At 35.4% G+C, this 27,986-nt stretch overlaps 5 protein-coding genes across 13 annotated transcripts; 4 read left to right on the plus strand and 1 right to left on the minus strand.

Moving 5' to 3' along the window:
- The first annotated feature begins 1,944 nt into the window (after positions 1 to 1,944).
- LOC149674040 (neuropeptide F receptor-like) lies at positions 1,945 to 15,488 on the plus strand. Of its 7 annotated transcripts, XM_089839883.1 has the most exons (7): positions 7,025 to 8,467; positions 8,548 to 8,599; positions 8,666 to 8,720; positions 8,772 to 8,863; positions 11,819 to 11,982; positions 12,066 to 12,205; positions 13,822 to 15,488. In XM_089839883.1, the coding sequence occupies exons 5-7, from the start codon at positions 11,923 to 11,925 to the stop codon at positions 14,855 to 14,857; spliced, it is 1,236 nt and encodes a 411-aa protein (XP_089696009.1). In that variant the 5' UTR covers positions 7,025 to 8,467; positions 8,548 to 8,599; positions 8,666 to 8,720; positions 8,772 to 8,863; positions 11,819 to 11,922; the 3' UTR covers positions 14,858 to 15,488. The 7 variants fall into 7 exon arrangements, with proteins under 7 accessions (XP_089696013.1, XP_089696009.1, XP_089696012.1 ...); XM_089839886.1 differs by having other exon boundaries at positions 8,548 to 8,705; XM_089839882.1 differs by having other exon boundaries at positions 8,666 to 8,863.
- Positions 15,489 to 15,600: 112 nt separating this feature from the next.
- Positions 15,601 to 17,134, plus strand: LOC149674041 (RING finger protein 141-like). Its single transcript, XM_089839889.1, has 4 exons — positions 15,601 to 16,033; positions 16,121 to 16,362; positions 16,422 to 16,535; positions 16,828 to 17,134. Exons 1-4 carry the CDS (start codon positions 15,794 to 15,796, stop codon positions 16,961 to 16,963), a joined length of 732 nt encoding a protein of 243 aa, XP_089696015.1. The 5' UTR covers positions 15,601 to 15,793; the 3' UTR covers positions 16,964 to 17,134.
- LOC149674042 (uncharacterized) lies at positions 17,113 to 23,423 on the minus strand. 3 transcript variants are annotated; one of them, XM_089839877.1, is made up of 18 exons: positions 23,201 to 23,423; positions 23,006 to 23,139; positions 22,642 to 22,925; positions 22,374 to 22,577; positions 22,048 to 22,299; positions 21,854 to 21,972; positions 21,681 to 21,782; positions 21,498 to 21,624; positions 21,232 to 21,433; positions 20,498 to 20,642; positions 20,270 to 20,434; positions 20,137 to 20,204; positions 19,918 to 20,069; positions 19,538 to 19,760; positions 18,818 to 18,908; positions 18,626 to 18,739; positions 18,229 to 18,383; positions 17,113 to 17,588 (listed from the first exon to the last, which is right to left on the minus strand). In XM_089839877.1, exons 3-18 carry the CDS (start codon positions 22,921 to 22,923, stop codon positions 17,470 to 17,472), a joined length of 2,520 nt encoding a protein of 839 aa, XP_089696003.1. In that variant the 5' UTR covers positions 22,924 to 22,925; positions 23,006 to 23,139; positions 23,201 to 23,423; the 3' UTR covers positions 17,113 to 17,469. The 3 variants fall into 3 exon arrangements, with proteins under 3 accessions (XP_089696003.1, XP_089696004.1, XP_089696002.1); XM_089839878.1 differs by having other exon boundaries at positions 22,642 to 22,700; positions 22,785 to 22,925; positions 23,006 to 23,280; XM_089839876.1 differs by having other exon boundaries at positions 23,006 to 23,279.
- A 266-nt stretch (positions 23,424 to 23,689) lies between these two features.
- Positions 23,690 to 26,882, plus strand: Neurochondrin (neurochondrin). The gene is made up of 2 exons (XM_089839879.1): positions 23,690 to 24,015; positions 24,433 to 26,882. The coding sequence occupies exon 2, from the start codon at positions 24,556 to 24,558 to the stop codon at positions 26,701 to 26,703; it is 2,148 nt and encodes a 715-aa protein (XP_089696005.1). The 5' UTR covers positions 23,690 to 24,015; positions 24,433 to 24,555; the 3' UTR covers positions 26,704 to 26,882.
- Positions 26,883 to 27,190: 308 nt separating this feature from the next.
- Positions 27,191 to 27,721, plus strand: LOC149674044 (N-acylneuraminate-9-phosphatase-like). Its single transcript, XM_089840041.1, has one exon. The coding sequence runs from the start codon at positions 27,191 to 27,193 to the stop codon at positions 27,719 to 27,721; it is 531 nt and encodes a 176-aa protein (XP_089696167.1).
- Positions 27,722 to 27,986: the final 265 nt, after the last annotated feature.

The raw sequence follows: 27,986 nt of genomic DNA on the forward strand, positions 1-27,986 counted from the left end.
TACAAATAATCTCAGTATCCATAGGAGTCCAGTCTAGTGACCTTGTATATCAAAAGCTATATATAAAATCATTTTCACGATCAAATATTTTGATCGTATATGGAAAAGTCAAATATAGAAATTCTATTAAGTTTTATGAAATTCAAAAACAAATTCATATATTTGTAATATGGCAAAATATTTCTCGAAACTTTCAAAAACTTTGCCAAACCTATATCCTCCTAGATGTAACCAAGAAGTGATAACTAGTTTATTAGGGAGAAGGTATAAATTCGCCACATTTCAAGCTTTATCTGCAGTCCAAACGTAGGTTCGGAGTTAATCTCCACCTCTAAATTTCAACCGGCATCTCATTCGTTTCTGAAAACTCACGTATTTTCTGACTGAGGAGAGGCGAAATAGCCCGGCCTCCCTTGACGTCCCCCCCCCCCCTGAAATTTTGAAAAGGGGACTCGCACTATGGCGCGCGAATACTTAGGCATCTTATACCTTCTCCCTAATAAACTAGATATCACTTCTTGATGTAACTATAACACTATTAGGATCATGTTGCCAAGAGATTTTTTAAAGCATATTTTAAAATAGGGGAATTTAGCTCAAAACATATAACGCACATACATTCGAAGTTCCATCCACACTAAATGATCGATTTATCCTCTACCATCCTTTTAGTTTTTAACGATAAATTTTTGATCACCCGTAACGACAAATACCCGACTAGGGACCATATTCTACTACCTGGGAAATTATTGATTTGACCATTTTATTTTTATATGACCACATAAAGCACCATAAAAAAAACTAAATAAATAATATAAAAAACTCTTTGAGGATTAGAAGAGAAGCTGACTGACCCCATTGTTAACGTAAATAATATATTGTAGTATCTGGTATTATACAACTAAAAGAAGGTGAAGTGGGAATGTAAAGCAGTTATTGCTGAATAAAACTTAAAATTTATAATTTACGAGCCACCGATCCTAAATCGTAAGTCAGCACATTATAGATAAACAAACGAACCTAACGACACAAGCGAGATAAATGTTGTTATCATAGTTAATGGCAAAGTTTCTAACATAATTAAAGAGAAAGACGATGACTAATAGGCTCGTCTTTGATTAATAAACATTCCGTAGTTGGTGCGCTCGTTAATAGAAAAGACGTAAATAATATATTCAAAATACTTTAAGGCGTCAGAGAGTTTTAGTAATTATCTGGGAACTTCTTCAAAATGACACGGACTTATAGTGGTGGAAAGTGATATAGAATATGGGGTCTACATCATTTTCTCGCGTAGATTTGGGCTTTGACACACTAGCCCTAAATTAGTAAATATCTACACATACTGAGTAATTAGTTTCAAAACTTTACCAGCGTACGCACACTTCTGCAATAGAAAAGTTTAATAACAATCTTATAGATTAAAGACTACTGAAGCCTAATGTGATCATATGTCTTCCACATATGTGACTATTTCCATTTTTAGAGGCCAATCAATGTTTGGAAGCCTCTATCTAACTAACTGTTGTGTATAACATGTTCTTTGACACTTTTCATTCAGTTTGACCCAAAGAACACACCCATTACTTTGTGGCAGACTTATCAGAAACACCCTGTATATGAATACTGATGAAATATTCAAATGAGACAAAATATAAACAAAGAGTCAATGTTACGTTGTTTAGAAAGTTAATCCAGGTATTATCGCTCTCGGGCAAAGAGATGACGAGATCGTGTATATCGACTGTAATAACAAGAAATCTTGTAATTAAAATAATGAGATGTCAAGTTGAAGCATGTGACCATTTCTCACGCTCCTCGAAGAAATTAGATAAGGGCGGTACGTAAAAACCTTCCTAAAACAAGCGAAATCTTCCAAGGAGAGCGTGGAATTGATATCCCCCCTCTTCTTCAAACTCGAACCTCTGTCAGGATAGAAAAACCTTTCGGCGCATGCTCCGTGGATGTTGCGAAAGAGGGTCGAGTTATCCCGGATAGTTGGAAAGACTGAGCAGAGAGAGAGAGAATAACAAGGCTCGATTCTTTACAAGGTAGACACACTCAAACTCAAACGCGTTTTAAAACTGTCCATCAAAACTTCTCTTATAGAACTTTTACGTAAACTTAAAACTTTGCAATCGCGCGCTGGATAGAGTTACGTATTTCCGGCTCGGTTTTATCTTCAAATTTATAAGATATCAAAGAACGTTCTAGTTTTAGACATTTGCAACGCTTGGATGGACTAAAAGAGTGAATTTTTTTCTTAAATTGGTTGCACTGGTAACAACATGAAAACACTGCATATTCCCTAGTCATTGGAGTTATCACAATTATAACTTACGTAAGTTGAATAAAAACCTTTCTTGGAATGCTTGAAATGATTAGGAATGCGTTAATGAAGGCGTCTTAATAAGGACGTGCAGTGTTAAGATTATTTTGGAACTTGTCAAATTCAGTTTGTTTACTTTTTCTTTAAAATAAGTATTCACTGTTCCTTAGTTTAAGAATGCGGCTTAATCCTCATTAATTAACTCTTGTGGTTCCAAGGTTAAAATTTTTAATCTCTTTTTACTTAATCTTACGACGGTCCTGAGCTTATACTTTGATTTTGAAAAGATAAGCTTTTCGCTACATTTTAACCCTATTTTTGGAAACTTTAATTAATTCTGTTAATTCTTTTTGATCAATAACATACAAGGATTAAAACTCCAGACTGATCATTAAAAACAGCCTTACAGGGCCTCCAGTTTGGTGACGCCACACCGTTAATTAACAACTCAAAAATTAGCTATATAAATAATAAATTACCATCGTCCGAGTTTAATCAAAATATATCTGCTCATGAAACAATATGGAGGGATTAAGAGAACGACGCAGTGACGTCACTGGATTTCACCGCCCACTCCATTTCTAGTTTGCCCTGTTTTTCTAAGAAAATTAGTCTCAACCATTGCTAAGCTTAATTTGAATTATTTACCAAAAAAATCCAGACATGCCTAATTCAAATCAACTACTTAATTCACTTTCCTACCCCATTTATCGCGTCTCTTTTTCGACTTGCTTTTCAGAGAAAATTATTTCCAGCCCTTGCCAATCTTAATTGAAAGGATTTGCAAATGAAAAGAGAAAAAACATCATGAATGCCTAATTAAAACTCTTTAAATAACTTTCCTTTTCTGGAAGCAACAAAACTGGAAGCTAGGTTGAAGGAAATAATGACTTTAGGCCAATCTCTTACTTCCTATCTTTGGTTCCGTTGGTTCTAGTAAAATGGTTGAATTTATAAGCCGATCCGATTAATCTTGAATAGGTTTTGTTTGGTTTTAAGTAAAGTGAACCCAAAAAGAAAAGAAACAAATCTCTTTCGGCTTCAAATTCATTACGGAGAACTCAATTTTAGTCTCCCGAATTTATATGAGCAGGGAAAACTTGGAAATATCGGGGAAATTGATTTATTTTTAAAAAAATCTGATAAATGCTTTTTATTTTACCTTGAAAAGAAAGAAAAAAAACCCTAACCAATTATACACCTGATAAAAGTGCCCTTTAAAATATGAAAACAAAAAGGAAATTGTTTACGCAAATTTTGGTATGAACCCTGATATCCTGTTTCATCCAATTAACCTCTCTTGAGAGATTTCGAGATCTTGACCATTCTTATAATCGATCTTGCTGTAATAATTAAAATCCAAGAGCTCGATCCCATCATTCTTCAGAAAGTTTCGGAAGTTTCGATTACCCAGATGAATTTTTTTCCCATTAATCTTTGAAACTCCTTTCAAGGCTTTTCGTAATATTTGAAGGAAAGGAAAGTTTGGAAATTTTATCCCTTCCTTAAAACTTCTTGAAGTTTTTATTTAAAGTACACATAGGCCTAGGCCTAGTTTTCTAGCGACAAAGATCCGATGTCGAGTTACTTTTCTTTTAATATTCTCTGAAACTAACACACGTGTTTTGATTACTTTTTCTCGGCAACAACTTCCGAAATGGACACGGATACAAATCGAAAACCATAAATGCCTTGCGTAGATCCTTACCCTGTTTGTTAACCATCAGTTAAATAACCTAAAATATCGGTCTAAGAGTTAAAATGTTGAGATGTTAACCAATAACGATCTTTTGGTTACTTTTCTGGCCCTCATTTTTGAAGATGGCGTCATATTTAAACCCAAAATCCACGAAGACCCCCTAGGATATAGTCGACCAGTACCCCGCCCCCTTACCTTTTAGAAGGAATACATACAGCTAATTAGAATAATTGTGTAGCCATTTTCTAATCGTATCTAGGCGGATTTTGTGGGAACAGCTAGACTAATCGTAAAATATGACGAATTTTACCTGCGCGCGCACCCAAATGAATTGTCCAAATTATGACGAGTGACAAAGCCCTTCCCACAAAACACTCGCGAAAAATTAACACTGGATATATAAGGGGCCAATTATTCCTGTTAGTTGCTTGTATTCCTGCCCAAACTGATACGCAGTTCATAACGTAGGCTACATATTTCGCAATCAATTGCATTAGGAATTTTTGTATGGGCCTTGTAGCACTTGCCCGTGTAGTTGCCAAGCTCCAAATGATGGAACTCTTCGTGGGTAGATATTAGACTCGAACACACACGTCACTTTACGCGATAACAAATAGCTTCTGATTGGCTGACAGTGGGCGATACGTCACCATAAAAATGATAAAACATTTCAGCCATGATGTTCATTCGTTAGTGCTATACTATGCACACACATTCCTAATTGCATTTATTACATATCAGGAAAAACAATTACTCCTGTAGATAAATGTTTATTGAATTTTATAAATAGGCATTATATGAGGTGACCTTTAACCTCAAATATCTGAGGACAGAGATGCATTTTTTGAATTCAAACTTCGTCACGACACAAATCTTAATTATGTCTTTAATTAATTAAATATTTACCGAAATCGGTGTTATTATCGCATTTATCCCTGAAAATTTATTTTATTTTTTACTTAAAACATTTATCTTTTTCTTCAAAAATACAAAGGCTTTGGAATGATCAAAATACAACGCAACTTGAAACGCAAACAATAAAAACCCAATTTTCTCTTTCACATTTCAAACAAAAATCCATTATCAACGTTCCCTTTTAAGTTTATTATATTGTTAAACGATAAAGAAAAATCGCGTTCCTTTAGAAAATGAAATAATTGTATAAAGGAAAAATATGGTTCGGATAACGACTTCAATATCTTTCCAAATGGTGCTAGAGCGTGCCCATCTTTAATGTTCGGATGCTTTTATCGCGTTTTTAGAAATAAATGTCTCTTCGAGTCTTGCACTTTAAGGGCCTATTGACCTTTGTTTTCAAACTGCGTAGGTTTTTTTTTAAAGTTCTGAAAATTACTTCAATTATTCTATTTTTACTTTCTTTATGGAAGGAAAATTGGTTGTAGGGTTGGGTTGCCTGGAAAACCTTTTTAGTTAAAATCGGAAGACGTCTTTGGAACAGCAGGGGAAAAAAACAAAACAGCCCCTTTTTCGTTAAGCTACCCTAATTAATGAGATTAAATTTTATAAAAAAATGTTCAAGGTTTTACACGAGAAAGACGTTTTGTTGCGGTTTATTTACTTATTTTTTTTTGGTTGGGGGGATTTTTGAGTATGTCATTTATGACGCTAATTATGTTATAAATATTTAAAAAAAATCGTTTATTTTAATTAAACTTTGCAATTACACGTGGAAGAAGGCTTCGTTGTTTAACGACGCCCACTAACTCAGCATGTTTAATCTGCTAGTAAAGTTATGTTCACACTTACACGGAAATCGGTTCAGAACTGGTTTTCCTCCAAACTCGCTTTAAGTTGGTTCGCGTTTGTAAATTTAGTTTCTGCATTATTAATATTGTTCACACTTAACTTTGGAAGCGTTTTGAATCGCTTTGAATAGGTTTCTTTACGTATGTGTGAACGTGGCTAAACTGAAAACTAAATTTAATTTTCCTGCCTGTAATATTAGTCCTAACTCCACCAAGGCTTAATGATAAGCTCTGAGACTTTCGGCTCTTAACCCGAAATATTATTGTTCATGATTCCAACATGTAATATTAGGCCTACCTCCACGAAGGCTTAATGATAATCTCTGAGACTCTCGTCTGTCTTACCCCTATCATCCATTCCAGCATATAATATTAGGCCTAACTCCACCAAGGCTTATGGATAATCTAGACTGACACTATCGGCTCTTAAGCCTAAAAATTATCGTCCACTGAAAGTGCCAAACGTATCTCAACAAAAAAAATATTAAAAACCTTCGCTGGGTAATTGGATGTGCCGAAAAAGCTCTTTTGGTTACTGGCGAGAAATCCTTGAAGCTAATTTTCATCCTTTTCGTGTCATCGTACTGTTGAAATACCACTTCAATTGCAAAAGCCACTCGAGGCAATAAAAATCCCAGTTACCTTCAGAGAAACTTTCGGCTAAATTCACTCCGAAAGAACTCGGATTTAGCCTACCGAGATTTAAAGCAATCATTTCAATACCACCTGGAAAAAAATGGAAACTTAATCCAAATATCTTGATATCTATATCTTCATACACATCCTTAAAATAGGCTTAGGTGGCGATATTGGTAGATTTTATATTTCCCGGATGAAATAACTAAAGTTCGATCAATTTTTTTGTGTAGAGGAATACCGTTATAGTTTACGCTAGACCACTCTAGGTTGATGTACCAGATTTTACGCCGAACTGGTTTCATCACGGGTTATATTTCCCTACGTATATGAAGTATTCAAGCTTCCCAAGATGTAATGTAAAAAAGATGGAAAAAATTAGGGATGCGCGAAAAGAGGGTTTTTGAATCAGAAATTTCGCAGTTAATCGAATTTTGTGAAACTATATGGGAAGGTTTTGGAAGTGGTCAGGATGTTTGAGTTTATCTCGCAAACCCCATTAGACACATAAAGAACGGTTTTTTTTCTAGACTCGTAATATTTTAACATAAGAATAATTACTAAGTATTGAATTTGAATGTTGTAAAAAATTAGTTACATTATTCTTATCAGTTTCCAGTCCCCTTAAAGCATAGATGCTTGAGTTTTATTTCGAACCCGCTGGTTCAAATCAAGCGAATAGATTCGCACACCCCTAAAGAGAAAAAAAAATTCTACCATATTTGAAAAATATTAATGCGTATGAAAAATATTTTAGCAGTCCCGGAGATATTGGCCTCGCATCTTTGGCTCTATCTCTCCGCCCACATTTTCGTACGTCATTTCGTTGCCTTGAAAATTCCATTTATATATCGTCAGGATCGTACATTCATATGCCTTCATTATTTTCCAAAGAGGCTAGATTTTTTCTCTCTCATTTTTTATACAATAACCTAATTTTCTGAAATATTTGGGCCTAAACTTGAAACGACAGATTCGTAATTATACCCTTAAATATTCAAGCATTATCATCATTTTAAATATAATATAATATAAATACAATATTAAATGAATATTATGATATTTACGCCTGGATGATGTCTTTTTCTTAAACACAGGTGTATTGCGTGTGAAACATTTCTACAGGCGCTCGTAGAAATAACATAGGGAAGTTTACCCTAAATGAGGGCATCTCCTCTTATCCTATTTTTTTATATTTATTTTTCGTTATTTCTAAAAATATGGTAAAACTATTTATTCGAAAATATTTTCAATTTATTTTGAATGGATCGCGGCTTATTTTAAATGCAATTCAAAAATTCTACATACAACACTCGACACTACGTGCAAAGGCTAGAGTATTCCAGCTATTTTATATCTACCACTGCCATTTTAAACACACAAAATTGCAAAGCCCGGGGTGTACTATACTTTCAGAATTCCAGTAAATAAATAGATAGAAAATATCTTATCTTTCCAGCGTTCCCGAACTTTCCTAGCTTTTAACGTTTGAGAAACAGCTTTATTTAAGTAAATAAGTCTCGGTGTATTCCTAAAATGTGATTTTCTTGTTTTTCTGAACTTTACTCTCTTAAAATTGAAGTTTACCGTAGACTAGCTACGAGTGTCAAAAACGTACGGTAAACTATAAATTATATTGTTACCTTAAATCGATAAATGCAACGTGAGCATCTGATGCTTATCAGAAAAGAACAAGATAGTTTTTTGGATGGAATGGCGCCCGTCAACGAAAGGAAAAATTTCCGGGAGAAAATTTTCCTCGAGAAAAACTCCAAGCTCGACGCCTTTTCGGATCGCTTCGATTTAAAAAAAAATAACCGGGATACAAATGCTTCAATAGAGATTTCAAGAAAAAATGTCAAAATTTCAAAATCAATTTCCGAATTTCTGTAGAATTTTTCAAAAATTTCAATATTTTTAAAGGATTTTCCCAAAAGTATTTAATATTTCAACTGAGATTTTCAAAAGATTTCAAGAAACAAGCCAGATTTCCAAAAATTTCAAGACTTTCAAACTGTGATTTTCAAATTTTAAATAGTAAGTGAGATTTCTGAATTTCCACTATGATAGCCATAGATTTAAAGATTTCAAACTGAGATTTCCAAATTTCCACTAAGGTTGCCATAGAATTCAGGATTTCATCTGAGGTTTCCAATGGTTTCAACTGAAGTTTCGAACGGTTTCAACTGAGGTTTCGAACGGTTTCAACTGAGGTTTCGAACGGTTTCAACTGAGGTTTCCAAATACTTCAAGATTTAAGGAAGACATCCAAAGAGTTCAAGATTTGAAAGTGATTTCAATATTTCAACCAAAATTCACTAATTTAGAAAACTGATTTCAGGGATTTTTGTACAACTGATTTCGCGAGAGATCAGCCCCAGGCCCTTAAATGTTTAGGACATTGCAAGAGTTGGAGCCGAAAATGTTTTTAAGGTATTAACATGTTCCATACTTTTATTAAAACCTGGCGTTTGCAAGTGTGTTGTGTTAATTCTAGAGGACAGAATATTAAAAAAAATGCCATAATTTTCAATATATCTTTAAGACGTTTCAATGTGGGTTTAAGGCAATTTTTGAGGTTTGAAATAAATAATAAAACTTTAAAAAAACTGCGTATCACTAAGTGCAGTAGCTATCTTTTGGTAATTAAAAGAAATTGGACTTTTATTTAGCAAGCCCCCCGAGTCTTAATGAAAAATTTGGTCTGGGGTGGGGTAGTGACGTGGGGACAGTGATCAAGACATTAAACAAACTTTCTTTCATCTTGAAAAAATGATTACCAAATGCATTAGCGGAACTAATCAAGCGAAAGAAATCATCAGTCCAGACATTAATGAAGAAAGAGAAAAATAAAAATAAAACAAATTAATCACAAATCATCAATAAATAATTCATGAGAACGTTATTCTGAAAACACACCCAGCTGTCAGGGTCTGAAACATAAAACCAATTTAGCCTAAAATATGGCAAATTAGGTTATTGCAAATCCTTTTACTTCGTATGAAAAATTGCATAGAATCTCATTACCACCTGCAGAGGATTAGAAACTTAATAACCAGCTCTCAGTTACCCGTAAAAAATAACAAAAAAAACCGTATTATGGGATTAAAAACATAAATACAGAAGTAACACTCTCTTTAAAAGTACGATAAAGATATCAATCATTTCTTTAAGTCGAATTTGCAAAGAATAATGATATTTTAACATCAAACTAATTAGGACCATTTCTTTTAGCTGACAAACTTGACCTGTTTTAGTTGGGGCAATTGAAGTAAGCCTAACTAGGCCTAGTCTGGATTTAAAAATTGCAAAATTTAATTGGCGTGTAGGACCTTTGAGCTGGCTTACTTAGGAGTCTTTGTTATTTAGTTTTCCTTTCATATGTTGCAAGTTTTAAGAATCGCGCACTTCAAGAAATCCGTTGTTTGAAAACTAAGGAAGGAACTGTCCCCATTTGTTCCCAAAAAACGTAAGCCTGCTGAATATCCAATTAACGAAGAGGAAGAGAGTTGTTATCATATCCCTTAATTGACATCTTTGGCGCTGGAGCACATGTTTTCTGTCCAGTTATCCATTCAGAATGGAGTATAAGGCAGGGACTGACCATACTCCTTCATCTTTCCTCCGTGTTTTTCTTCTTACCCCCCTATGATTCTTTATTCATTTAATGCAGACCATCAATTCAATATACGCCCCCTTCTTTGTTTCACTCGCATCTGCTTGGTTTCCCTTAGAAATAATAAGAAAAGTTAATCAAGATTCTGAACTCACTCACTAACTCTCTTTCGGCTTAGGTTTGCATAGAAAAAAAAAACTAACCAAGGCTTAACGATGTGTATAGTATTTTTGGACATAGATAAAAAAGGTTTCCCAGTTTGAATAGACTTCACTTTCGTTTTAATTATTAACAATTAAGCCTAATTTAAGCGCGATTCAACGAAAATCTTTCTGAAACGCCACCTAACTACCCTTGATCCAATCCTAGCTTTCCAAGAATTAAGTTAACTTCTCATCAAAAATTAACTGTTAGAAGTTTCGTTACTGAGTAGTTTCTTTTATTACTCATTTATACGCTCGGATAATGTTGTTTGACTAACCTGATATTAAGAAAAGAAAGATAGGAGGTACGGTAAGCCTTTCATAATGCTGACAGGTGACGTTGTTACTTTTGTACAACGTAGGAGGATGAAAGGTATAACGTTATTGAGTTCTTGACCATAGCAAAAGAGTATATGGTATGGCGCAAAAACGTGACCTCCCTTCATAATAAAAATGTAACGTAAAATTTAATAATGATACGTATATACAATGTTGGGGACGACAGACTTGTACTGTACGTTATTTCCCTAAATTTTGATTTTTATATCGTAACATTCGGCGTTTTCTTTCTACAAACTATAAGGAACTTCAGATTTACAGTTCGATAAATTCGTACCAACTCCCACGTACCAATTATATTTATTCTTGGCGGGAAACCAGCAAAGTGTAATGCTTGTTGCAAAGAAAAATGCTTTGTAATGATGTCTTATAAAACTGAAGACGTTAATATTGTACTATATTGTGTATATTTCAATGAACATTGTTTTGATTGAAAATGTTTCCCACCGTCTTTTCGTTTTAATAGAATATAGTTCGGGAATTTTTATACAATATATCATTTAGGTAATTGTATATTTGTGAACTTTTGTTTAAAGTTGACTTATTTAAAATGAAGTTGATGATTATAAAATTAAATTAGTTATTTTTTTCTGTAAGTTATGCAAGAGAGAATATAGAAATCTGGATACAATTTTATTTGAATTCAATCCCCTAATTATTTTCGAGACGCTTGGAAAAACTATTTTAATGATAAACTCAAAAAATATATTGAATTTGATTCAAAAACTTATTTCCAAAGTTTTTATCCTTACATTGATCGACCATGCATACGTAATAGACAAGCCCTTATTTACGTATTACATAATGCTTCGATTAATCTTATGAAAGAGTTATATTGAAACATAATCCAGCTTTATCTTAAAATTATGTTTTCACTTTCAAATTATGCCATGGTTTAATGATTAACATCAAAGCTCCATAACGCTTTGAAAAATATTAAAATTTAAGTTGCTACTGTAAATATTACCTTTCGTCGAGAGGCTAATCACTAGAAGATTATCTGTACATACATCGATTGCTTGTAATCATTTATAGCATAGTCAAGGGTAGGGCTTTTAAAAATAACACGTGACTGGCCCCTCGTTAGCAGCGCGCGAGCCAGTTTCGTAAGGGTTGAGTCCCTTTCAAAAGATGGTTTGTACTTTTAAGGGAAATTAATTTAGAAAAGATTTTGTGTATAACCAATTTAAACCATTACTAATTTTTGCTCTTTCTTCTTTATATTTTTAGATATGTTAATACCATCAAAATGATGATACTAAATTGGGCGCTGACTTAACCGCAACATTGCTGAAGTTACATCATCGGTTGTTTAATTTTCATTTCGAAACAATATGACGATCGCCACAGAAATCTCCTCGGTTATTCCAAATTTTAATTTCAGTTTGAGCGAGGTAAGATTTAGTTCGCCAAGATGAATGACATTGGGTTTTTTTTTGGTTTCTAATCACGGATGGTTTTTAATTACGATCTCTAGGCCATCATCCTTTTAGAGGAGCATCGTTCTCGGGACGCGGTATTCGACCCCACAACGGAGGGTGCCCTTATCACGGCTTACGTCGTTGTCATGGTTACAGGAATCCTAAGCAATTTTCTTATGGCTTCGGTCATATGCAGGTATTTTTTATTTCTTTTATCCTTTATCGAATGATCATATTGTCCTCCGTATGACTGACCATCGGTCAGTTAGCCTTCTTGATGTTCTCCATTGTAATATATTTCTTTCATCGAGTTGCTAGCTATCCAATTCGCGAATTCGCACCATTGTTAAGTAGGTCAGAAAGGTTTTGGGGTGACGTATACGCGACGCCGGTGTAGGTTGTAACAGAATCCCTCCATTGTTTGGCGCGAAATCTTACAACGTTGGCGAAATTTGGCGACGGTAGAATACTACTGTCACGTAGGCTCTCTATTTAATTAATAATTATGTTCGTTCCCCGCGTGCCAGAGGTATTAGAGCGCAAAGTTATGACGTCGTTATAATCGTCTGTTTCCCGCTCTATTACCTATTTTTCAGTGACCGGATTGTAGAATTATGTTAAGTCACTGAGTTGCTAAGATCTAATAATGGAATTGTGGAAATATGAGATGAAATAGGGCCCTCAGTTGGAGCTAGAACCTAAAAAAGACCCGAGGATGATCAAAGATAGAATTGGATCGTAGAGCCCTGCAAAAGTAATGAGCTCATGAAGTTCTTAGGTCTAATATGGGTTCTTGATTTGGGGTTGAGACGTAAAATTTTCGAATAAATTTAAAATAATTTTCAAAGAATAAATTTATACTAAGATTAGAGACTAAATTATTAATTTAAAGAGAAGTTGAAAATCTTACATTGAGGGGAAACCATAAGAACATTTAAGGTGCAAAGTAAATCACATCTCAACTTCCCTTTAATTTCGCAAACTTAGCGTCTTGGGTCTCGGAACGATTGAGAAATTGGAAAATTATTTAGGTGATTAAACCCTTTTAGTATTATAATAATATGTAGCTATAGAATATTCCCCATTTTCCGTTTAATTAATTACATTCATAATCAGGCTGTGATGACAGCACGTACAAGCTCTTAGCTCTCTTTAGACAGGGCTTAGAGATAGGAAGGGACCTAGCTTTGTTGGTAGTAACAAGTTACTCCAAATAACTCTGAGAATAGTAATGACTAAGTGATTCTCATCGTGTTTTGGGATATTAGACTGTTTCTAATGTAGTTCTGCTTTGAGATTAAAATCTGTCCTAGCCAGGCCACGCTAAATTATACATTATAAATACACGCAGATGAAATAATAAATTCCTTAATAAGAAGTTTATTGTTTTGAGCTGAGAATTTGGAGGATCGGTCCTTTGCTAGGGCATTCAAAGGATGATTAGATAAGCTATACGAATTTTATTCTGAAACAAGATGCTAAGATACTATAAATAAGGTGGTTCGTGGGATCAGGCTAGATTTTATCCCGTAGCGCAGCTTTATTGTTTCCTATTTATACGTGTCATAACCTGATGCTGCTCGGTATGAAGTTTTCCCGCCAATTCTAGCGCAAATTGCATGATCACGTGTCGGGTTTTCTCGTGAGTTATCCCGACCTGAAATAAGATGCATAAGGTAACCTAGATAAGTGGTATTCTTTTAATTGAATGAACCCGCATGACCTCAATTGTAAAAAAACAACAACAACAACAACAACAATAAAAAACATCCTGAAATAACAAAGTCTACAAATTATTTTTATTTTTTTTAGCCGGAAACACTTATATCGGTCCAAAAATGGTTTAAGAGGCTCTTCCAGACGAGGCAGTCACTTTTTCCTACTCAACCTCAATGCTTCCGACTTGGCCCTATGCATGGTTGCCATGCCTTTCACACTTTTACAACTAGTCCGACGTCATTGGGGCCTTGGTGATGCCTTTTGTAAAGGCGTGGCTCTGATTCAAGGTGCCAGCGTTTTTGTATCGTCTTCAACCATATCGGCCATCGCTGTCCAACGTCAGCGAGCCATTGTTCGGTTGGGACAACGAGCGCCCAACGGTGTTTGCTGCTGCTTTGATAGCGCTAACGGTGGTGGACGGTACCCTGTAGCATGCGCCATGTCCATATGGTTGCTGTCTTTGGTGTTAGCCGCTCCCGCCTCAATGGCAAGGACATTAGCTTTCGCGGAAGTTGCTGGGGTACACGTGTATACTCGTTGCGTCGAAAGATGGCCTTCGCCCGTTATTCAACTCGCCTACGCTATGGCGACCTTTGTCTTCCAGTTAGTGACCCCGACGGCACTGCTTGCTTCCACACATATCCGGGTCAGAGGTCAACTTAGATACACGCTCGGCGGTTCACCTAGCGGAACCGGATCTTGCCCTAGGCATTCCAGCGTCTGCGAGGAAAGGTTGCGCAGAGAACTGGATCGAAATCGACGCGCCACCATCGTACTGCTTTATGTCACCGCGGCTTTCGCTTTAACCTGGCTTCCTTGGAACATTGTAAATCTCGTCGTGGATGTTAGCCCCACTTTACTGTCCCCGAAGAGCATGTACTTGAGCTTCGCCATTTGCCACTTAATTGCCATGACCTCGGCAACCATAAACCCTGTACTTTACGGTTGGTTGAACACTAACTTGAGAAGACAAGTAAGAAGTCTGAAGAAACATGTCTTACGTAACTTCCGGTCGGTACGACCCGAGGATCAACCGGAAGAGAGACAAATGGAAGAGGAGGAGGATGTACAAGTAGTTCCTTGTGTGCCAACTACCATACCTCCTCCTACTTGTGACACTGGTCTCTAAACACTTGATGACGCCACATAATTTCGGGGTTTTTAACCCGAAAGTCGTATTCCATTTTCGGAATTTTAGGCCTGTACGTAACAGTATGGCATATTGATCTCGCAGAAGCATTGACAAGGACTTCTTGCCAAGGCAAGCCTTATAAAATTTACTGAAATAGGGAGAAATGAAAATTCATAGCTTTAACCGAATCAGTAAGTTGGATTATGTGTATTCTGGTTATCTAAGGCATTTTGACAAATGAATAATTTTATTGTGATAAAATATGGATATTTTTGAGAAGATAAATGCCTAAAAAGTTAAAAAGAGTGAGAAATCAAAAATAATTTTATAAAAATCTTGATTTAAGTACTTAAAAGAAGCCGCGCGAACTACGTGTAATATATACTTAACTATACTATTTTCTTAATTTAAATATATACTATTTAACCATAACAGTATTATATGTGAGCTCAAAACAGGGGTCAAATTTTGAAAAACAAAAAAAAAATTTATTTCAAAACATTCCGAGTGTGAACTTTTAGCTGAAATAGTAATAATGGAAAATAGTAATGTTTTACGTTTAATTTATCTTGAAAACTTCATGTAAAATACATTTTTCATAAATTAAAATTCTAAATATTTCAAGCCACATGTGCGTTTCAAAAATTTGTATTTGTCGTAAACAGTCACGTGATACGCAACTTTCACCTCAGATGCTTTCACTTTTTCTCGCCACCTACTGGGAGACGGGAGTAACCCGATTGGCTTAGAAGAGAAACTAAAACATAACTGTCAATCCGTCAAGGAGGAGGGGTGACGTAACACTAAACTTGTGACAGACATTTGGCGGAAACGGCGGTAAGATTATGGGTTGTTACGTTACTTGAGGCGTTGTAATTAAAAATCTGTAAAATAATAAATCAATATCAATTAATCAAAGTTAAAAGTTAATAAATGGGTAACGAAAGCTCTTCAGGCTGTGAAGACACGGCAGACGGTTTACTCATAAATACTGTTATCATCAAACAAATCCTAATGCTAAGCTACGAAGATTTTCTTGAAAAGGTTAAAGAGATTAACCAAATCTCAAAGAACTTTAACGATTCCAGCGGCACACATTTAATCTTCGTTATCAAAAAAGGAAGCGATTCCACCATCCTTTGGAAAAACACAGTCAGAATCGCGTGCATAAGAGTAACTCTCTATTAAGACTTACCACCATTACTAAGCACGCACTAAATGTCTTTAAAATTTTTGGCAATTACTTTAACTTAATTCTAGGTTGAACAAGAAACTAGAAAGATCGTGTCACATCGTTTCCTTAAACTCAGACAATTTCTACGTCTGTATACTTTACTTTCAAACTATGTTAGTGCAACCGTTACTAGTAACGAACCTTCTTGCTCATCAAATACCGAGGTTGAAAATACCGATCAAACTAATATAAATGCAGCAGAATCCGTGAAATATACCACTACGCCTAAAACAAGGAAAGATATTTCAGCTTCTTTCATATTTCAAAAGTAATTGGGGTATTTATATATCAATTGAATTGGAATAAAATCCGCGTTTAAACTTTTAGTTTAGATTCATTGGGTGAAGAAGGTGTCGAGGAATGTATAATTTGTTTAGAACGACGTCCAGAAGTTTCATTAGCTTGCGCTCATAGCTATTGCCTGCCTTGCATTGAACAATGGTATAAAAAGAATAATCTTCTTTTTAATTAGCCTTATTCCTGATCAGCGCCACCTACCCATAGCGGCGACTTTGAGAACTACTGTAAGCGGCAAGCCAATCAGATGTCGCTAAAATCTGGTGACGTCACTGACTGGCACTCTCGGGTCTTACCAAAAATGACGTCACCAGATTTTAGCGACATCTGATTGGCTTGCCGCTTACAGTAGTTCTCGAAGTCACCGCTATGGGTAGATGGCGCTGATCAGGAATAAGGCTAATTAAACTTAAATGTATATAATATTATTTAATAGGAATGTTACGCATAAAACGTGTCCAATTTGTCGGGAGGAAGTAACTACCGATGATTCTTGGGTAATATCTGAAGCTCCTGATTTACAGGAGGTTGAAGCTGAGGTAAGAAAGGCCCTAGATACGGTCGTTAAATAACTTTAATTAATTAATTAATTTAAATATAATTAAAACTGGGCCTTTTCCAAAAAAAAAAAATATATATATATATGCTTATGATGATTAACGGCATCCATTGTGTAGCTTTGTGTACAATTTTATTGGTTATTGTAAATAACGATCAAACATAAAAAAGATGTTTTTATTTAATTTGAAGCATTTTTTTATTAGAAAATAATATCACAGGACACAATATTATCAATTATTAATTTATAATTAAATCTACTTAATTATTTATAATTTATTTATATATAATATAATATTATGTATAATAAAATAATTAGTGTATATTAAAATATAATTTTAAATATTAAGAAAATACAAAATAGCTGTTTAACAAGCACCATTAATCCTGGTTAGATAATTAAATATAGTTACTTCATTAAAAAATATAGTTATATTTAGGAATGGATTAATTAAGTTATATAAAAAAATACTTTTGTTTCTTTGTAAACGAGGCGTTTTTGTAAATAATTAGGGCCCCTTTATATATCTTTAAGGTGTAAATCCTCAGGCATTAAGTTATTAACGTTATCTGGTCCCATATCTTCAATATCCAGTTCACTCTCAAACATACGTTGTAACAAACTCTCAACATCTTTTTCTATCAGAACGATTGATAATGAAAGAAATTGATTAATTACTATAATTAGGTAACTTATCTCTCAAAATTCTTAAATCATTAGTCAAAAACATCAGTCTATAAACCTTAAATGTCAAAATCTGACTTTAAACCAGGGGTGTGCGAGTACTCGTTAAGTTCGAGTACTCGGGAGCCGAGTACTCGACTCGATACCAACACATTGAGATACTCGAGACAGATTCGAGTAGCTTTTTAACATTTTAAATACTCGACAAATACTCGAGTCCGAGGCTTACAACTATAGCAGACGATAAGTTCATGATCATTTATTTTGAAAATCACCAGTTCAATGTTTAATTGATCACTAACAATCTTTTTGAACTAGTTAGATGTTAGATAATTGAACATCTTCGTTATTTTGAAGAAATTTACAAAATTGCTACTCGACAAGTCAATATTTGAGACTCGATAATTACTCGAAAGAACCAAAATTTGACCTATCTAAATACTCGATACTCGAAAGTATTTTTGAGACTCGGCTCGATACTCGATAAGAAATTAGTTTCGATACTCGGACTCGGCTCGAAACCGAAAAAACGGGACTCGCACACCACTGGACTTTAAACCTTAACCCTTCCAAAACAAAGACAAAAAAACATACTTTTTGTTATATGAAAACGAACATCAGTTTGTTGTGACATATCAGGAAGACTTGATTTTCTTCTGGCATCAGCCTGATCTCTGCTCCTTCCTTCTTCCGAGAGCTCCATTTCATTAACCAATTCGGTCATGCCATTTTTAATGGCCTTGGGTTTTCTGCGAAACAAAATAAGAAATTGTAAAAAAGTTTTAAACATTTATTTAGCCACGTATATCTTTAGGAAAACATAGAAGTGACACGGGTGTAGCCACAAATCCCCTTGATGATGCGGATATTGATATGGGAGGAGCAAGTTACTAGACCTAGAGTACCCGCCCATTTTTTAAAGTATCATCAAAAAGACTGGGTCAAAAACAAATTCCCAGTGTCAATTCTATTTTATTTCCGGGTATCTTACTTTCCCAATCTCAATCCCATCTCGGATATCTTTTTCTCAATCGTAGTTTCAAGTTTACTCTTAGCAAAAGAGTATTCAAGAATGAAAGCCTCAAGAACGAACGCGGTAAATATACTAAAAATAAAGCAAATAGGAATTGAAATTTAATTAATTCCTAGTTATTCTTTAAATTAAGGAAATATATATACTAACTTCAAAACTATTATAACGCAAGTTAGATGAAACAGGAAGAAATAAAGCCTGGCGGCTTTACTAGTAACTGCTACAAACCCACTGGCCAAAAGTGTTAATCATTAAGGAAATATTAAACGGGTAAGTAATTAGATGTTAAAAAGCCTAAAAACGGAGGAAAATATATAGGGAAATAACCGGTAAACTCTGGGACACGCGAGGGGGAAAACTCGGGGACACGCGAGGGGGGAAAACTCGGGGACACGCGAGGGGGGAAAACTCGGGGACACGCGAGGGGGGAAAACTCGGGGACACGCGAGGGGGGAAAACTCGGGGACACGCGAGGGGGGAAAACTCGGGGACACGCGAGGGGGGAAAACTCGGGGACACGCGAGGGAAAACTCGGGGACACGCGAGGGGGGAAAACTCGGGGACACGCGTGTGGAAAAAACTCGGGGACACGCGTGTGGAAAAAACTCGGGGACACGCGTGTGGAAAAAACTCGGGGACACGCGTGTGGAAAAAACTCGGGGACACGCGTGTGGAAAAAACTCGGGGACACGCGTGTGGAAAAAACTCGGGGACACGCGTGTGGAAAAAACTCGGGGACACGCGTGGGGGAAAAACTCGGGGACACGCGTGTGGAAAAAACTCGGGGACACGTGTGGGGGGAAAACTTGGTAAAATCGGGGAAATCGTTTTTCCAATTGTATGAACCCTGTAAAACTTGAAAAAGGATATCGTGCCACTGGTTAACAACCATTAATTCAAATAGCAGCACCATGGAGCTGATTATATCATTAAAATTATTGCTGCAGTAGCGACTAGCATAGAATGAAGTTCCATTTAGTTTAGGATTACCGCAAAACTGAAATTTTTGCCTTAACAGAGGACTGTAACCGTGATAGTTGATTTTATCATGGAATATTTCCATCCCAATTATAGCGTAGGTGTAAAAGACAGCCTGAAAATTAGGCAATTGTAGTTAGACTTAGGTTTTGGACCCAATATGGCTGCCTTCCACGCGTCATCCACTTAGTTTTTAAATGTTGTTCCATTGATGTATGGTGGCCATTTTGGGGTAAAGAAGTGAACATTTAGATTAATAATTGACTACTAACAAACAATACTCCTCCATAAGTTAAAATAGAAGGTCCAAGACTCATAATTGTGTTGACGATAACTTGAAACCTTTTAATACTCCCAACTATTTTAACGAGTCTCAAGACTCTTAAAACTAAAAGCACATCCAACGTTCGAGCCTTTTCAATCGCTAGAAGTGAAAGTTTTAATCTAAATTAATAAATTAACAATTTAAAATTAATTATAAATATTGTTACCGGAATTTCCCATTACTGATTCCATTGTTGTTCCAATAATAGCTGATCCAATAATCACAAAATCAAACCTAAAAAATTAGAATTAAATTAACTTAATTAAAATTAATGTAAAAGTGAAATACTTAAATCTTACGTATTCCAAAACTTTCTAAAAAATTGTTTCCAACCAAACGTGTAAAATTTGCATAAAATTTCAAAAGTGAACAATGATAAAAGAACCCATTCCGCGTCATTTACGTCAGCGGCGATTAAAGCGGCGTTTATTACGATTAAGATATCAAAGAAGTATCGAAAATACCTGAAAAATTCAACAAATTAAATACTAAAAACTAAAATTAAAATCAATTTAAAATTAATTTACTTATGGGCAACTATAGTTCTGAAGTAGCTTGAAACTCTGCTATTATAAATTCTAGGGAACATGCTTTCAATTAGCGTTTTTCTATCTTGAATTTCACTCATAGCAACATTTAAAAGATCGGCCAATTGTATAAAGTCGGCGTTATCTGATAAAATGATTTAAAATTATTTTAAAGGAAAGGTTCAGCTAACATAACAGAATTTATACTTTAAAAGAACGGCTTTTTTCTAAATATAAATGATCTCTTATTACAAAATAATTAGCATTTAATTAGCCTTATTCCTGATCAGCGCCACCTACCCATAGCGGCGACTTTGAGAACTACTGTAATTGGCAAGCCAACCAGATGTCGCTAAAATCTGGTGACGTCATTTTTGGTAAGACCCTGAGAGTGCCCGTCAGTGACGTCACCAGATTTTAGCGACATCTGATTGGCTTGCCGATTACGGTAGTTCTCAAAGTCGACGCTACGGGTAGGTGGCGCTGATCAGGAATAAGGCTAATTAGTCTTAAACACGAGGACTACTGCGAGGGCATAGCCAACTCGATCACGCGCGTAAGAGGTTCGAATTAGCAGACGAAACTAAACTGATGGCGCAGTAGTCGTCGGTTTAAGACTAATTAAATGCTAATTATATAGTAATAAGATATTTATTGATTTATATTTAGAAAAAGGCCGTTTTTACGGTTTTTTAAGGTATAATGTTTTGTTATTTAACTTTCCTTTAAGTTACCTATTCTATTATTGCCATCTCTGTCCAAGACAAACCAAAGAATATTTATAACCGTAGGACTTCTAACAGGAGGTATCATTGTCATTAACGCGGAAAATCTTTTAAACGTCAAAAAAGTTTCATTTTGAACTGTCACTTTCAAAAGATTAAAGGCGCGGGAAAGATTTTGTCTTTTTAAGTAAACCACCTTCCGAACTTCATTCTAAACGAGATAATTAATTTGTATTTAAATTTTTCGCGTTAATTATTGCTGATTAAGGACTAACTTTCAAGTGTTTTCGATAATTATTGTAACAACATGCCAAAAAAACATTCATGAAAATATAAAGGCAGACAATGAGGTAGATAATGAAGAATAAACTGTACCAATGATTTTGGTCATAAGCCGGCATCCTAATTAAACTTTCATTAGTTTAACTTAATTGGAATAAGATTATAATTAGTTTTACATAATATCAGGGTTGTTTGAAGTGGTTACTAAAATGTAAAGGTCAAAAAATATGTCAAAATAATTTGTGAAGTAAGGGGTACCATCTGGAAACTTCAAAGATCTGAAAAAATTAATTAATGGCTACTAATTAGTAGCTTAGTTAATTAATGGCAGCTTTAAAATTAAATATACTTTTTCATGAATAATTTTTGACCCATCAGGGAAAATAGAGCGATACTGAGAAAAAATAGGATTAGGACATTAAGGATATCTGGCAGTGTTCTTCGTATGTTTCTAAAAGCTCTCCGAACCTTAATTAAAAATAAATCACTATTACATTTAAAAAGCAAATTTAATTTTATGCAAATTTCTCCTACACGTGTTACCTGTTTGCTTTCACTAAAGTTTACAAAAAACAATGGTCTTAATGGTCTTGACCATCTGTAAGCCATATGAGAGAATCCCGAATGAATTAAACCCAAATAACATGTCATATCAGCTAATGTCAAACATATGACAACTAATAGGACAATATTCTTTTTGTCACACCAAAATATGCTTGTAGGCGTGAAGGAACTAGCGTGCAATAATCTAAGGCCGTAATATAATAAACAGCCAAATTCCATGCACATTGTTGACTATAATTAATTAAATTACCTTAGTTAGAAAATAATTAATTAATTAATTAAAAAAAAACATGGATATTATTTACCCAATAAGGAAGCTCAAATCCAATGACTGAAGGTTTTTCAAACACAGCTAATAAGTGATTTAAAAATATAAAAAGGAACAGGAGGTAACGTAACCCACGGTGATGATATATTAAATAGAGCCGGACACTTTTTTCATTCATTTCAAACTCTGAATGAATCCCTGCTTTTGCATCAGCAACAAGAGTAGCTGCTAATAAAAAATCCTGCTCCAAAAACCCTTAATTAACTTAAAACCTCTTTAATTAACCTTAAGGTAATATTAATTACCTTTTCCAAGAGAATACCATCTTCATTTACATCTAAATGGACTTTATCCATACTGGTATCTTTTGAAAATGTTACATTTTTCTCTTTTTGAGGTTTGATACCTTTTTCTTGTTCATCGCAATTTAAAATTAATTTAGGATTACCTCCAATATTTTTACTAGGGTCATTTTCGGGAGTTTCCAGAGCTGTAGCGCTATTTGAAGCTTCTTGGTTTAACATATTTGAATCAAGAACTAATTTACTTTTGTCAGGCACTTCTCCCATTTTTTCATAGCCTCCCATATCTTAATAATTATAAATAATCTCAGGTATTTAGGGCTTGAATATATATTTATTTAATCTACATAAATATTTACTCGCTTACATCATAACTTCATAAGGCAAACATACCGCCTCTGGATTGTGCCTTATGAGAAGTGCGCGAAATACTTCCTTATTCGTAAACTTTTTAAACTTCCGGCCTATATTGTTTTTTTTCTTGGTCAAGATTCAAGATTGCTTTATAAAAAAATAACACAAAAAGATTTTAGCCCCGATTTTTCAAGGGTGATGACCTCACCTGTGCCCAACCGAAAAGCGCGGGGGCGTAAACTGTCAAACTCGCGAATCTGTCAAGCGTAACCCTGCCATGATCTGACAGCCAATCACGTACGCCCATTTTCACGCAGACAGGTTTAGAAATAAGCAAAGCCGAACGCGGCGAACGTTTTCTAAATTGTTTTGAATGTTGTAAAACGTCTTTTCCTACTTTCATATTTATGAGATTTCTAAATTGCTATAATATTTCAAATATTTATCTCTGAAGTTTATACACGTTTTGTCCAATTTTATTTTAATTATTTCCGTTCTTGCGCTCCTTTGATCGGACGTTGCATAACATTGATCGTCGATTTGTCGTCATAATTTAGATTAGCCAATTAAAACCCGTTATTTCCAGTAAATTTGCATACTAGGCTAATTTGTCTGTCCCTAAAAGGCCTACTTTTACGTAAGAGTCCTCGGATCGCGCCATCTGCTTGTAACAACCCATTGGTAACAAACCTATTTTTAGTCACGCGACCTTGGGAAGAAAACTACGCAATAAGCGCGGGTAATAGGGAAGGGAACTTGGAAGGGATATCATTAAGCAACATTTTACAAAGAATTTCGTTTAGTAATCGTTTTTCCTCGAGGCTCATTTCCTCATCATTTTCATCGAGGACGACAAACTCGCCAGTAATTAAGGCAATCTTCTTCAATTATATGAACAGTTTCTTTAAAGGATAGTTTATACGAATAATGGAAAATGTCTTTTGGGATGTTAAAGCAATATTGTTTGATCTGGACAATACGCTAATCGATACTAAAGGAGTTGATCTTAAAGCCTGTGATAAGGTAAGCTATCCAGTATCCACGAGTGAGACCAAGGCCTAAAACTAAGACGTAGTGAGTGAGTGACTAACTAACTGGTACTCATCTAACTGTAACATGGATGGGCTTCCTCCATGATAAGACTATTTTATCCTTATGACACGTGACATGGCCATGCCCATGACACCATAATGATAAGGAAACCATATCACGTTTTTTAAACCACGTGATTTGCATTTAATTTAAATCATTAACTAACATTCTTTTGTGAAAAAATGTCATTGCACAATGTTGGAGTCATAATGATGTAACTTCCTGAAACTTCTTTTAATTAGTGTTAGCCTAGAAGATTAACATCATTAGTAGTTAATTTGAAAAACCTTCCCAGCATTACCTAAGATGTTAGAGACTACAGTGTAGTCTTTATATTTCTATTTACAGGAACTACTAGTCTACAGCTATTAGCTATTTTTAATGTTAATTATTTCTTAATTATAATAATTGTTATTTGGCTTCAAAAAAAATAAATAAATAAATAAAAAATAAATTGCTTAAAATACTACCATGGAACTGTACGAGAAATGCTTAGGGGTCTTAGAAACAGCTGAAACTGACACTGAAAAGTTTGCTGCATTGCTCCTAATTCAAAGAACACTAAAATTTGACTGTGTACCCCAAAATTTCAGAAAACAAGTGTTTAAGGCGGCGGGAGGTATATTTTTCTCCCGTTTACTACACACAGACATTGTCCCTGAAGGTTGTCCACCTTTTGTATTTAAAAATGTATGTTTCTCAATTTTGGCGTCACTATTGTCTGACACTGATGACGCGGAAGTCATTGAAATCATTGTTAGAGAGTTTGATTCAATCAAACAAACCCTTACAACCCCACCAAAATTTCAGGAAGAGGAAAAAATGTTTGAAGACATAATTTATTGCCTAAATGCCGCAATGAGCAATGAAGATGCTCAGAAAAAACTTATTGAACAAGATATAGTTACAGTTTTGGTGGAAAGTTACCATTTCAACCCGTGTGTGTCTGGAAAATGTTTGGACTTGGTAACTTCTATTTTATCAGAGTGCCCCAGGGATACTTGGTTCATATCTGGCCAGTCACTGTATCATCTACTAGAAAAGCTAACTTCTTGCCTTAATGTTAGCGAAGAGGAGTATTTTGAAGTATCAGACCTAAATAAAATCAGGTCTATAATTGCCTCACACCCTATTGGACATTTAGACCCCTCAAAAGATATTGGGTTTGAGAGCTGGCTGATTCGCCTTAGAGAAGGAATGTTTAATCTAATAAAAAGCAAAGCTTTTAGATCAAAGGATCTACGAGAATCTGTTCTGAATCTGGCTGGATCCCTTACAGAGAAATATGGGATAGCCTGGCTTGGTTTAAGTAACTCCGCAACTGGTATGGCTTCCAAAGAAGTTAGACAGTTTGTGGCCATATTAGTACACGTTGCTAGTATTGAGATACAAATTTTGTTTGATGATTGTACTGGTCACCCTGAAAAAATATCCTCACTTCACGCACCGGTCATTTTGTCTTGCTATAATGTGATCGAATCAATCATCACAATCACTTGTGACCATATATGGGAGGTCATCCACGAATACACTAAAGAAATTTTGGATTCAGTCAGCTCTACTATGGCAGCCATTATTAATTACTTGAATGAAGTCTCTGTCTTCTGGGATGACCTCAAAAATGATACAGTCGCCCGCAACTTTGTAATTGCTTCAATTAGACTCCTAGCTGCATGGATGGCTGAAGAGACATTGGCTCTGAGAGAAGAAATTTGTACGGTTATGCCATTTATAATTGAACTGACGAGGACTTCCATGAAGGACCCCAACATTAGCGACCAAGCTGAGCTTTTGAGGTTGCTGTTGCCAGCGTTATGTCACTTGAGTGCTGATAATCTAACGAGACCCGTCCTGATGAGGCATAACACAGCGGAAATACTGGTCAACTACTTAGAAACAACCTGGAAGGATTATAACAAGAAGCTGTGCCCTTCTTGGGGTGACAAAGATGACGAGAGGATGGTAACCATCTGCGAGATATTACTCAATCTAGTCGTAATGGAGAAAAGCGAAATATCAAATCACGAGACATTCTTTCAATTCTTCAAGTTTCTCTTTTGTTCGTTACCCCAGCTTTCGGTATTGGAATCTAGTCTCATCCTCCAAGCTAACTTCATGGTCTTGGGATTGTTGATCTCGAGGCAGTTCACCGACCGTCTCAGGACTTGCGAAGTTAGCTTCTACAAGTTTCTGTCTTCGAGTATCAAGTTTTTATGGAACGCTTATGACATCAAGAAAGAAGGTAATCGAACGCTGCTAGTACTCTCGAAAGAATATAGCTTCAAGTGGCATGAATTGAAGGAACTCTGGTTCCTTGGATTGCAAGCCTTAACAAGCCTTTTCGCTATGGTGCCGTGGATTGGCCAATTCTTACTGAACAGTGGTTGGCCGGATCACTTAATTTCGTCTCTAGCTGCCGTGGGAGTCAATGATATTGACGCCAGTGTCAAATCGGCCTATCAAAATTTCGTTTGTTGCTTGGTTAAAATGTGCCCGGATGAGTTCAAGTCCTTGCCAGCTGTATTAGAAGTCGCTTCTAGACATAATATGAAAGAACTTGAGAGTTTATTGCTAGCTGTTGATATCTCCCGTCATCAGGACTTTAGCGTTAGCCCATAAAGCTGTTTTGCCAATTTGATTGATTTTGTTGATCTCTTGATTTGTATTAGTAGCGTTTAATTTTAGTGGTGTATACCGAAAAGTAATTGAAATTTTTTTCAGCTTTTGTATAAGCATACCAAACATTTATTTGGAACTTAGATATTCTTTATTGCGTTAATAAAAAGGAATATCCTTTACTCTTCTTCTTCCCTTTTTCCTCTTTTTTTCTCTCTTTCTATTTTTGGGTCTTTTTGGTCGAACATTCGATGATGCGCTACAAAAAAAGGTTTGTAGATACCTCGAAGACAGGAGTATTAAGAAAGTTGTCGCTGAAGAAGCCGTCAAAAAGTTTTACACTTTCATTCGACATTCTCCTCAAGATCCAACCAGTAAAACCCCTGTTGATTTATGGCGTACTCGATTATGGAGCAAAGCTTTGGGACCCAAGTTGAATTGTCACTCGGAGAGGGCGTACGCTCTATGGAAAGAGGAGAGAATGAAGAATATGGTCTTTTCTAAACGCGTGAAAGCTATGCTTTTGGCGTTGAGGAAAAAATACAAGTTGGGTTTGATTACTAATGGTCCGTCTGACGCGCAGAGGGAGAAATTAGATAGGGTCAATGCCTGCAAGTATTTCGACACTATTCTAATCTCCGGTGATTTTGCCAGGCCCAAACCGGATCCGTTTTTATTTAAACTAGCTTTTAAATGGTTGGACGTTTCCGCCAGCGAATGCGTCATGGTCGGAGATAAGTTAGAGACTGATATAGAAGGGGGTATCAACGCCAGGGTCGCGGCAAATTTTCTCATTTCGCCCAAAGATTGCGTTCTTTGGGACGATATGGATCTAAAACCCGATTTTGTTATTGAGCATGTTTGTGATATACTGAGTTACTTCGGAATAAATTCCGAACAAGCCCAAGCTGAGTACACTGCAATTTCTGCTGGAACTGTTGCTAAAGGGCCCGAAAAAGAAGATTGCAGTTATTCATTGGCTAAGAGTCTCGCTGTTAGCTCAAAACTTCGCGAGTCTTAACAGTAACGACTATAATTGATAGTTAACGCTAGCGTGGCATTAGATTTAAAATTTAAGTAAGTCTAAACACCAATTTTTTGGAACGCTCCAAAATTATTACGCTGAAACTTAAGACAGCTTCCCGTAGTTAATTTCTCCTGAACCCAAATTTGTGGGTTTAAAAATTTGAATATTGTTATATCGACAAATTCTATATTTTTTGAGCCCCATTCATATTTACTTCTCAATATCACTAAAATAACAATCAACGATAGCTTCGCTTTTT

This window comes from Phalangium opilio, unplaced genomic scaffold, assembly GCF_054372755.1.
Source record: "Phalangium opilio isolate 3A_F unplaced genomic scaffold, DU_Popi_V2 ptg000048l_1, whole genome shotgun sequence".
NCBI classification, from domain to species: domain Eukaryota; kingdom Metazoa; phylum Arthropoda; class Arachnida; order Opiliones; family Phalangiidae; genus Phalangium; species Phalangium opilio.

Bases quoted from the DNA above. Each gene is read 5' to 3' on its own strand.
- LOC149674044 (XM_089840041.1), top strand. From the start codon at position 27,191: ATGGTCTTTTCTAAACGCGTGAAAGCTATGCTTTTGGCGTTGAGGAAA.
- LOC149674042 (XM_089839877.1), bottom strand. From the start codon at position 22,923: ATGGGAGGCTATGAAAAAATGGGAGAAGTGCCTGACAAAAGTAAATTA. The intron at 18,909-19,537 runs ATATCCTTTTTC...AATGATTAACAC, and splicing joins GGTTGTTAACCAGTGGCACG to TTTTGGCCAGTGGGTTTGTA. The intron at 18,384-18,625 runs GTAAGATACCCG...TTTGTTTCGCAG, and splicing joins ATGGGATTGAGATTGGGAAA to AAAACCCAAGGCCATTAAAA.
- Neurochondrin (XM_089839879.1), top strand. From the start codon at position 24,556: ATGGAACTGTACGAGAAATGCTTAGGGGTCTTAGAAACAGCTGAAACT.
- LOC149674040 (XM_089839887.1), top strand. From the start codon at position 11,923: ATGACGATCGCCACAGAAATCTCCTCGGTTATTCCAAATTTTAATTTC. The intron at 11,983-12,065 runs GTAAGATTTAGT...TACGATCTCTAG, and splicing joins TTAATTTCAGTTTGAGCGAG to GCCATCATCCTTTTAGAGGA. The intron at 12,206-13,821 runs GTATTTTTTATT...TATTTTTTTTAG, and splicing joins ATGGCTTCGGTCATATGCAG to CCGGAAACACTTATATCGGT.
- LOC149674041 (XM_089839889.1), top strand. From the start codon at position 15,794: ATGGGTAACGAAAGCTCTTCAGGCTGTGAAGACACGGCAGACGGTTTA. The intron at 16,363-16,421 runs GTAATTGGGGTA...TTAAACTTTTAG, and splicing joins GCTTCTTTCATATTTCAAAA to TTTAGATTCATTGGGTGAAG. The intron at 16,536-16,827 runs GTATAAAAAGAA...ATTATTTAATAG, and splicing joins CTGCCTTGCATTGAACAATG to GAATGTTACGCATAAAACGT.